The sequence below is a fragment of the Papilio machaon genome, chromosome 21 (assembly GCF_912999745.1).
Source record: "Papilio machaon chromosome 21, ilPapMach1.1, whole genome shotgun sequence".
Lineage (NCBI taxonomy): Eukaryota > Metazoa > Arthropoda > Insecta > Lepidoptera > Papilionidae > Papilio > Papilio machaon.
In genome coordinates this window covers 2,967,086-2,978,600 of record NC_060006.1, presented here as the reverse complement: position 1 = coordinate 2,978,600, position 11,515 = coordinate 2,967,086, and the positions used below count along the sequence as shown (strand labels likewise).

Sequence of the window (11,515 nt, the reverse complement as noted above, 5' to 3'; positions counted from 1 at the left end):
ATATCAATAATACTATTAATTAAATCTTTTTCTATGTACAGTTATCAACATAATCATTATGTTATATTTTTCTTCAAATAATAGTTTGTAAAATGAATATTTTATGCCTACTTGTTTTTATCCTCGAATTTTATAAGAAATATCGGCCTATGATATCAATATAATTTGTTGATGACTGTACTTTGATAATATTTAAAATATAGTACCGGACATTTAATTCGGCACGTCGGAAGCAAGAGTACTATTCTGCGGGACGTGCCAACTTAAGCGCCGGACTATTTTACTATTTTTAACTTCGTCTTCGATGTTGTGAATGGAAACTTATTGACCAATGATTATAGATTTAACGATTCTAATGTTGTTTTATTTATACATTTCTCTAAAGAAATTTATTTAAAACAAAACATAATGTGAACCGCTCGCATCTATACATATTAATAAAATTGGATTGTTTGTAATATTAAGATAAAAAATCATATTTCGTACACATGATGTAATTGTGTTGTTGATAACCAAAAACAATTTTTTTTAATTTCTCTGTACGTCCGCAAAGCCGCGTTTGTTCAGGGTAATCTCCGGAACGGCTTTACCGATTTTGACGGGAAGGTAGCCGAGCTGATTCAAGCTGGCATATTATAGTCTATTTTTTTTTAATTCTGTGCTAACGAAGTTGTGGACAACCGCTAGTTAAAAATAAAACCATTATATTATACTTCATATTTTAATGTTATAAAAAATATTTACATTTTTTTACATTATCGGAATACAAATCATTATTATATACATTACATTTCATTATACAAACGGGTAACAATAACGACTATTAATACGGCAGTTTTTTTTTATTAAAAAGAATTGAAACATGAAATAATTTTTGGATATCATAATAATGTTAAAAATTTAATTATTATTAATTGTACTTAACAATACCAATAATAATTATGAAAAATATTTTTGGATGCAATAAAAACAAAGTTCTTTTTAATTTAACAACAACTGCCCTTGTCATCTACTTTAATAAAATAAGGGTTTATAAAAACAAGATCTAATGAGTCTAACTTTGATTACCAACCACACACTCGACCTCTTACTTCCAGTCCTTGTTTCTAGTGACGTCACCAACGTCAAAGCTGTCTACACGATTGGTGCAAAAAATACAAAACAATAAAATTTATGCCTAAAAACTCCTGTCAACCAAAACTGATTTAATTTCTACACCAAACAGTCTAACACTTGTCATTTTTTATAATAAATGCATTTAATAATATTTAATTTTGTCTATAAACCAGTTCTACAATTGGCACTTACATTTAACAACAAATACTAATTTAAAAAAAAACAATTTATCATTCAGAGAATATAAAAACTCTTCGATATTCATGGACATCGTATGTTAATAGGTAAGTCACTTCGAGGTTCGTTATTCCTGTTGATATGAAATTGAATTAAATATCTTATTAAAAAAAAAATCCTCAGGTGATGTTTGCTTATAAAATCCTAGAACCCCAATTACTCGGATGTCACTCATTGGCACGTGAGGTCAAATCGACTAAAATGTACCAGCAGTAAAAATTGTTTTTATTTAAAATATTTAAGCATAATACCATCGTCTGTGTGTTGCTATTTGTAAGTACAGTCTATTTTTTTTTTTCAAGCTATATTATGCATATTTTGAAATTAGCATATTAGCATTTTGCGCCACAAGTATTATAAAGTTTTGTGAATATTTGTTAAGGTACGAAATTCTTCTAGTCTTCATTTATTGCAATAAAACATCATGTTGTTACTATTTTTTTCCTTATCTACGCTGATAGTTGGTTTTATTCAATTTTTCTTTCAAGTTTTCGCCGTTTCGATGCCTTTTTGGGTCGGCTATAAAGTAAAAAAAACCTGGGTGAGAATGGCCGAGTAACACACAGTTTGGTGGACAGAATAACACATTTAAGAAAAAAAAAATATTCCAAGCTCGGCAATTCTCAAGCAGTTTATGGAAGAATCTGGTGCTCTTAATAATTTCTTTTATATCCTTCTTAGTTGAAATATCATTGTCATATGTGGATTTTTTGCTTCATATTTTTGGATAACTTAAAACAAAATAACGTCAGTTGTTTTTTTTTAATTAATCTCTTTGCAAACAATGGCAACATTCTTCGTTCAATGACGTCAACTTGCCATTCAATTTTGTTTCTTTTTTTAACATATTTTGTGAAAGAAAAATAGCCTGCCTATTGCTAAGTAACACGTAATTACCATACAAATGTATTAGTCAATCTAATGTGAAACATAAAATTTTAAGAGATGCTGTATTCACTTATAAAATTATGCATTGTTGTTTGAAGTCTGAACATGTTATGTTACTAATCGTAAATCCCTGTTAAAAATAATTTTTGTTAAAGTTGATATGGATGGATGTTATACAGAGGTTTTGGTCTCAGTAATTAACTTTTACTTCCGACTTTCTTCTAACAAAACAGTATTCAACATGTATTTAACAAACTTATTCAACACTACACAACAAATAGTAATTAAATTATTTAATATAACATGAAAAATTACAGTACAAAAACATCTAGTGAATATATTTATAGATACACAATAACTTCCATATTAGAAAAGGAACATGACAAATATTACTGTATTATTGTAACAACAACTATAGATAATAATGTAATAGATTAAAAAATATTAGTCAACAATTGTACAGATATATAAATAAATATCGACTTATATTATTGCTGATTAAAATTGTCACTATGGTTTACTTAAAAAAGCAAAGATATAAAACTGGTATATTTATTTAATCTAAAATATTCAACAATTGATACGCGATATTGTTCATTAAATACATTGTACTAAGATAATTTATTGTATAAAAGAGAAAGCAATTTACCGGCTAGTGATATGCTTTGGTTCCATATGTCCAGTATCGCTAAGAGCTCGAAGTACTACATTACCATTGGGCAGTATTGATATCCACGTTATTGAACCATGGTTTAATGATATACGTAGCCAGCCTTCCGGTGGAAATTGTAGGGCCCTGGAAATACATTACAGAATGGTTAAGAAAATTTTTATACCTGAATAATTGCCAAGGAAATGATCAACGCGACACGACTGGAACAATATTCAGATTTGCTTCATGATAACATAAACAGCCCCTTAGTGTAGAAATCTAATCTTAATATACACTAAACGTGCAACGGATTATGGCAGTTTAATAAGAAATTGTAATCGAATTTCGATCATTAACCTTCATCATTTAACATGTAGTATGATCTGATTACTTAATAAATTTCAAACTCACTTGCAAACGAAGAACCGTATCACATTAGCGTGACATACAAGTATTGTGTATGAATCTTGCGTCTGTTCTGGCGGCGCCCTGTAGAAGTATCGCCGGAAGGCGGCCTCTATCCGCGCGCCATCCTGGAAGAACTGCTACACGTGCCCAACCATACTCTATTAGTTCATCGCCCAGTATTGCTCTATACTAACCTCAAGCTATGTATTATGCTTCTTTTATAAAATAGAAAAAACTATCTTTGAAAGAATGGCATGCCCAGAGTTTTAAATAGGTCAAGCCGAGGGATATTTTTAAATTAAATTTTATGTTTAAATTATCTTCATTAAACTATGTTCCAATAGAATTCTTTAGAATGTTAGGAAAATGTGTGTGCGTCCCCTTCTCCGTTAGTTAAAGGTAGGCAACGCATCTGCATTTGCGGATGTCTATGGGCAACGGTTGCCTCGCTATTGTGGCGAATCCAGGTGGCCGTTTGCTCGTTTGCCACCTTATGATATAAAAAAAGCCAGTCTTTAAGCTTATAGCGTCACAACTTTTAGTAGCATTGCATTTTTATATGTGACAAAATTAGTTCTGTTTGTTACTATATGACAAAATTTACTAATGATTCTCTAATCTCTATAAAGATATGGAATTCTACCAAAAATGAACATTCAAGTTACTTTATATTAATACAAGCACAAAAGAATGTCAGTAAATATTCTAGTATTATGATCCTATGTATTATAATGTTGTGCAAAACTGGGCTATAAACTTTACATATTTATATTTTACCAAAACAATTTAAAGTTTCAATTTATACAATAATTTTTTTAAAACAATTTACAATTTCTATATAAAATGTACTTATATAAATGAAAACTAAGATAAATTACTAAGCTAAGTTTAAGTTTCATTAATTGATTTGGCAAAATAAAATATATTCAAATAAATCACACATATGTATACATTATACATTAAAATATATATTTTGTATATTTAAGAAAAATTATTGTTAGAAGACACAATAGAAATTGATCTCAAACATGCAAAAGCATATGAAAGTAACCTTTTTGGTCACACAGATTTAAAAACATCAGACATAACTATTTTAAATAATATTAACATCACAATCACAAGTGCATTATGGTTTTCACAGGGGAGGGGATGTACTGGATGGGAAGATATATTTTTTCCGCACATCCTCTTCTCATACCAGTAAAGGTATGCTTTACATAATCTCCTACTTAGTAGATATTGTATCAGTTTCTGCAGTCTCTTTGTGCGACATCAGGTAGCCACTTGGTTACTTATCATCTTGGTATATTTAAAAAAAACTGAAATATTCTTTATTGATACTTACTCTTGGCTCTGGTGCCCAGTGTCCAACAGGTGGTTCAGGCGGAATTGGAGCTCCCTCCTCAATCAGCTGACAGTCCTTAATTTCTAAATCTTTACTTAAATGCTTAGCTATTATAGAGGCTGTTTCTTGTGCTCTGGTCATTGTTGATCTCACAAGTAAGTCCCACTTTATCTGTAATGTTGCCAGCCTCTGTCCAGTCACATCTGCTTGTATCCTACCTAAAAAACCATTAAATATGACTATCACTTATTTAGCCACCACTGAAAACTATAAACTCTATACCAATTTTTTAATTTACAAGACAAGTTGAAGATTGAAAGCTGGCTCTCACTTTACAATGTAATAGTCTAATTTTTTTTGTAACATTATCTACTTAAATAGGGATCATAGATAAAAGCTTTTTTTTGTCATTATGCAAAAACATAAACAATGACTAGAGAAATGTTAATAGGTTGCAGTATCAAACCTTTACATTAAGTTTATTAAAATAAATTCACTATTATTATAACTTACCTAATTCAGTCAAAACTCTCTCTTTATCAGTAGCCCCATCAAGATTATACTGTCCATGACGAATGAGGAATAAATGTCTTACAGCTTTACTTTTCGACTTCTCTATTTGTTCATTGTATCTGTTCTCATCCTCAGGTTTACTAGGTGTTGGAGGTTGAACTATCGACTGTGGTTCTCGACTAAAATGTTAAAAGTAAAAATAAGTCCAACTATGAATAAATGAGTGTTAAATTGTTGAAAAAAAATTTTTTTTGGTTTTTGGATTTATAGATGCTAATTCTTTAATTTAAAGATGAGTTTTATAAATGCCTATTGTTATATTTGTAGAGTTATTAATAGTATCGTGCGTTTGTTTACAAGTAGGTCACAATTTTTACAGTCATTACGACTTAAATTATCTTACCGGTCCCAATTCTTCTCCCATTTAACACTCGGTGTGTAATTCACCGTCCAAGAATTTTGTACATCAAATTTCTTTTCAGATTTACCTATGGTATAGTATGCTAAACTACCACCTACAGCACCTAAGCTGATAAGAGCAATTTTATGTAGTCTTGAAAATGTAGCCATTGTATGAAAGTAGTTCTAGAAGGATATCGTTTCTAGACTGTTTAAAACCCAGTATTATTTGGATATTAATACAGGACTTCAGTTAAAAATGTCTTTTAGGTCAAATATATAAAAATAACCTCAAACAGAAACGCACAACTTTTAAACTTCAATCAAGACAGTGACAACTTGTCAACGTCACGTTCACAGATTGTAAAATTATCAGAATTTTCGTTTCACGGAGATGAAAACATTATTTTAAATTTTAGATCAGCTGGGCATACATTGCATTGTAAAAAAAAATTTCTGGGAGGAACAATTTATCAAATCTTATGGCTGGATATTGGATTAAACAAGTTGCAACAATGGTAACCTATACAAATTTCATTTTAATTTATAGCAACATTTTTCTGTTTTGTCATTCTCTTCACGACGAAAGAAATTCAAACTTTGTAAAGAACGGTCATAAAAACATTTTTATTATAAATTATAAAAGCAAATAGTTCAAAGCGCTTTTCAATCGTTTGAATACAAACGAAATAAGTACAAAAGGTTAATATTGGATGTTACAAAGTTTATTGCAATTCTAAAGGTAACTAGGAAAAGTGATTTTTATGACTTTCCAACCCACCAGTTTTTTGAATTCTACCACTTTAAACTTAATTAAAACAAGTTTTATTTATATTTCTAGATGCAGTCAGTATATTTATTCAACCGTAGTGATAATCAAATTTTGGAAGAGTTGTTGCGAGTTTGCAGTACGGGGAGAGACACCGCCCGCGAACAATGGAGCTTGCAGGCAGAGCTTCTAGTTGAGCCCGTCGGTTGGGACGCCCTGTGGAAATTGTCTAAAGACTTCTGTAAAAAGTTTGGTATGTAAATGTAATATTACCCAAAAAGACATAAGAATTAATTGCATTTGGTTTTCATTTATTTTATAGATATATTTGAAATACTCGAAGAGTAAATGTAAACAACGCAGTATAAGTAATTGATTATACAAAAGTATTATTGCTTTGAATATTTTTCTTCTTTGTTATAACTATCTAACTATGCTTATAGACCTTTTCTTGAAGATTAATGTATTTTTTTTCCTATATATATTTTACAGATGTAAGATTTCCTTGTGTTGCTTACATATCTGTGACATCGGTGGATTTTGAGGAATTGTCAGCTAGTGCCGATGTGCTGAGTGTCCAGCATGAGTCTGTGACAATACCAGAGACTGTTGTGGATATTCCTCTAATTGAGCTCTGGCCTACCATAAAACAAAGGGAGGCCAGTATCAATGGAGCCACCACAGCAGAATTCATTGATCTTTTAAGGTAGGTAAAACCTAATTTTATTTTAAATATAATTTTTTGTTTAATCCTCTTACTATTAGACTAACTTTATGCTCAATTTACTTTGTAAAGTTTAAAAATGTGCATTTTAATGAGATATCTGTAAATGACTTAGTTGCTAATATATCTATTGCCTAATTGAACTCTGTCTACATAATTATTTACAGAACAAAAAATAATTCTAATTTTAGATTCTTCTATGAAAACATTTGGATGCCGTGGGATGATCAGGATGGTAAATCATTACTTCCTAAAACAATAGAGGAGAGAATGAGCCTTTGGAGTGATATGCACAATGGTTCCGTACCAAACTGTGTTGCTAGATCTATAATCACACTAAGGAACAGTGCTATTGATGCTTTCAAAAAACTCAAAGATTTAGATTCTTCTCTATGTGATGGTATATTAGATGATGATGATGGTAAATATATTTTTTTATTATAACTCTTGACTATTTTTAATAGTCTATTATAGATCGCGGCTATTGTCTGTAATTTTAGACGCATGAAATTTAATAACATCCCTACCCTTGTGTTAATATTGTCACTATTTTAAATTTTAGCTAGATCCATTCACCTGGAGGAGGTTCTCAATTCCTTAATACATTTTTCTGTAGTATAAATTAATCTTTTCAGATTCCCTCCTACCTCCTAGTTACATATCAGAGTGTGCAGAGATGAATGCACGACTGGACAGTCTAATGTCTAAATGGACTCTGTATGAAAACCCATTGATCAGGGAACAATATTTAGCTAAGACTAAACACAAATGGCAGAAGACTAAAAGTAAAAGAAATGTATGTGTAATTTGTTAATTTGTTATTTAAATTGTTTTGACAGTTAAATATGTAAAAAGAATCTTCAATTAAAAACGTATATGCGTTGATGATAACAAAAAGAATTTATTTAGAACAATATTTACATTATAAAATGAACAATGTGTTAAATTTTATAAAATGAAATCTGTCATTTTGACAAGGAAAACAAATCATAAAAAAATATTTAATATGGACTTAAAGAAAAGAAGTTCTCTTTTCTTTACAAATATTCAGAGATACTTGTAATTATGTTATATATTAATGTGAAAAAAAGGTTTTACTAGTGATATTTTGGGATTTCTAAGAATAGAGTTTTTCCAATTTCTTTCATCATATAAATTTGATAAATTAAGCAAATTATTAAATTTCAGGTTGTAGCACTGTGGCAAGGAGGTTCTATAACGGAGTTTAATGAGATATCGAAATTTCTTTCCAAAAACCTCACCAACGATCACAATCTGTCAGTGATGGCGTCAGCTGAAGATGGTCTCTCGCTCGAGCCTGAAGAAGTAGTGATGTGCAGTCCCGCATATGAACTGCCCGAGATGCCGCTATCACAAATATCTATTTGCAGTTTTAATGGTGTGTTGACATTTTCGTACATTGTATCACTCTTTTTTTTCATATTGGACTAGTTGATGGAGTTAGTGGTAAATGGAATAATAAGTGGTTGGAAATTTGGATGTTGGTCGAGTATCAACTAGTTTATTGGTTGTTTGAGTTTGTTAAAATGTTTAAGTTTAGTATGTTAATGTTATATTTCAGGTGCATCCCTAAAGGCTGCTGAAATGAGATCCTGCCTGCTGATGCTGAGCGAGGAGTGTCGGCTGCGTGACCTGACGCTGCAGTGTGCGCAGGTCAACACCATCATCGTGATGATGATGGGAACCTTGCACATTAAAAACTGTATGCTCGCTGACGACTCCAAGAATTCACAGGTAAATATATTACAACATTTTATTTTACGACTTACATACTATTACAATTTATTCCTGTAACCTCACCAGTTGTTAGCACTAGACACTAGTTCTAGACCTAAACTCAGTATGTGTTCCAATGTCAAAATTAATAAAATGTCAAAAGCCTAAATAATCAATATGACACAGAAGGTGAGATATTACGATTATATTCAATTAAATTGTATTTTTAACATTATTATGAAATAATTAAGAATGGCTAACACTTACATCTCACTCACAACACTCACACACAACTACTGACAGAAGTGACTGGTTTCTGATTGTTGTGTCCTTTTTCAGGGCGAGTACTTTTTTGGCAGTATTAATTTTATTCATAATTCTGTTACAGAGGGATTTTGCGCAAGGCATCGTAGCGAAGGCCGGAGCTAAGATTGTTATAGAAGACTGTACATTTGAAAACTTTTACTCTGGAATTGTCGTTCACAAGGGAGCACAGGTAGTTTATTAATATTACAAGTTTTTCTAACTGATCACTCTTTTTTTTAAATAGAAATAAAAAAAATATTATTTAAAACAGAGAGCCGATTTCAAATTTCATATTCACTAAACAAGTATCATCATGCCAATATTTAATCATTCAATTTATACTATTTCAGGTTGAGCTGAAACAATGTCTACTGAACCAATGCGGAGTTGGCATCCAGATGTACTCCGGATCCAGCGTCAAACTGGACGGAACTATTATAACAAACTGCTCCGAACAAAGCATACGATATGAAGTGTATGACAGTTGTGGCAAAGTTGACGAGTAAGTATTAATAAACTTGTAGACCTAAAGTAAATGTTTTTTAGCTATATTGCTGACTGAAAATTGTAACTAGAACTTAGGTTTGATAACTGCTCCCTTAGGAAACTCCTTATTAAAGATTTAGTGGAAGAAATCTATGATAAACTACTTAAGTAACCCTTAAACCTCTCAGTGTTTCATTAAATGTAAAGAGCCAGCGAAAAACCTAACTTTTCGCAAGTGAATGTCTGGCGATATAATCTTATTCTAATAACAGTAGTAGAGCGCGCAAAAACAACCTCTGTTCATGAATGGGCCTCGACCAGTGCAATATCACCACCACATAGAAGACAGGCGTAAAATGGAAGTCATTCTGCCATTCGTCTGATTAATGTGTGTACTATAATATTACTCCTCTTCCCTTTCTCTCTCTTTTTTATCTTTTCCTTAAAAGGTTGGAAAGGGATAGTGGATGAAGGAATGCATATGCAGGGAAACTTCTTTCTGTGCATCCAAGTGCTGATGTCTCAGGGCAGCGGAGGCTTAGCTATTCGAAATAAAGTGTCAGTTTCCTAGTTTTTCATCTTATACTGAAAAAAATTAGACAAGTTAGTAACAAAATTCAAATATATAGTATCGATAAATTGTATTTGTTTTCAGATCAGAAGATCTACAAATTATGCCAAACTGTAAAATTGGGTCTGGAAATTTAGAAAAGGAAGTTTTAACTGTCAACCATGATGTTGAATTATTTTGAAATTATTTTTAGATAACCAAAAAGTTATGTTTTAAATTAAATATATTTTTTGTGTATATCAGACAGATTGCAGACAAAAGACTTGTTAAGCAATGTATGTACATTGAATTTATTACAGCCGTTATAGTAGACAGATATAATTTTATATCACTTCTCTCTAGAACATTCCACAACAAGCGGCGAGCATATTAAATCCAATCTTTTCTGCTGTTGCTATTAAAATATCTGCAAATTATGCTCTTAATGTAATCTAATATGGTCGTTGTTAACTTCTTTTTGTGCATGTTAAAGCCACTGGTTATGTTGTTAAATCAGCTTTTATAATTTTGCTTCATGTGAACGGATAAGATAGATTTTAGAATTTAATGTATTTATTTACTTATATTATTCGGACCTCAGTCAACTGAATTCGCTATTATCCGAATATTTATCATTAACCCGTCCGCGAACTACATGATCGATGTCATACACGTTTTGTTATACTCAGCATGTTGGAAAATGTATCAAATTTGTGAATAAGCAACAATTTTCCACTGTAATAGTTTTCAATCTATGCTTAATATATATATAATAGCTAATGAAATTATTAAACATTTAACATTAATGTATTTCACCGTCAGGTTGAAGTTCATAATTTTTAATTTGACTTAGCATTTCTGAAGGAAACATCACAAGTTCAAGTTAAAATTTGTAATTGTATGCATGTTAATTAGATATTAAAAGTTTTTTTTTATAACGTAAAATAATTGTTATTTTAATTAAAAAAAAATTATTTTCTGTGATTAGTAGCTTTATTTTGTCCATTCTAATATAATGAAGATTTTTAGTCTGTAAATTAGATGTACATTTTTAACAGTTTTGTTACATTCAAAATGAATGATGATCTGCTCACTCACTACTCATTTGTTATTTCATCTCACGTTCAGCAGAAGTTTGGAATAGCTAGGAAATAACAGCTTTTGCGTTGTTCAGACTTAGACGCGCCTGTTGAAGTTCGTAACAGTTAATTCTATCTCCATTATTCGAATCCTCACCAACGCTACGAACAGCAACAGTCGGCGCCAAAATGGCAAGGATTATTAAGCCTGTATGCAAAGAGGTCAGTGTTGGGGTCGTGCACTTGACATTCAGTAGTTATTAAATAAAAATTGAATGGAAATAAATGAAAAACTTACAAAATGTA

General features: G+C 31.0%; 2 protein-coding genes across 4 annotated transcripts; one reads left to right on the top strand and one right to left on the bottom strand.

Annotated features, from left to right (window-relative positions):
• Positions 1-1,003: 1,003 nt before the first annotated feature.
• Positions 1,004-5,870, bottom strand: LOC106718817 (serine/threonine-protein phosphatase Pgam5, mitochondrial). 3 transcript variants are annotated; one of them, XM_014513004.2, is made up of 6 exons: positions 5,563-5,870; positions 5,160-5,338; positions 4,647-4,864; positions 3,305-3,438; positions 2,891-3,037; positions 1,004-1,872 (listed from the first exon to the last, which is right to left on the bottom strand). In XM_014513004.2, the coding sequence occupies exons 1-6, from the start codon at positions 5,727-5,729 to the stop codon at positions 1,821-1,823; spliced, it is 897 nt and encodes a 298-aa protein (XP_014368490.2). In that variant the 5' UTR covers positions 5,730-5,870; the 3' UTR covers positions 1,004-1,820. The 3 variants fall into 3 exon arrangements, with proteins under 3 accessions (XP_014368490.2, XP_014368491.2, XP_045539115.1); XM_014513005.2 differs by having other exon boundaries at positions 3,305-3,435; XM_045683159.1 differs by lacking the exon at positions 1,004-1,872 and having other exon boundaries at positions 2,887-3,037; positions 3,305-3,435.
• A 374-nt stretch (positions 5,871-6,244) lies between these two features.
• Positions 6,245-10,736, top strand: LOC106718801 (protein nessun dorma). Its single transcript, XM_045683252.1, has 10 exons — positions 6,245-6,300; positions 6,400-6,580; positions 6,820-7,033; positions 7,243-7,472; positions 7,687-7,847; positions 8,240-8,450; positions 8,634-8,806; positions 9,177-9,284; positions 9,445-9,596; positions 10,236-10,736. Exons 2-10 carry the CDS (start codon positions 6,400-6,402, stop codon positions 10,330-10,332), a joined length of 1,527 nt encoding a protein of 508 aa, XP_045539208.1. The 5' UTR covers positions 6,245-6,300; the 3' UTR covers positions 10,333-10,736.
• The last annotated feature ends 779 nt before the right edge of the window (positions 10,737-11,515 follow it).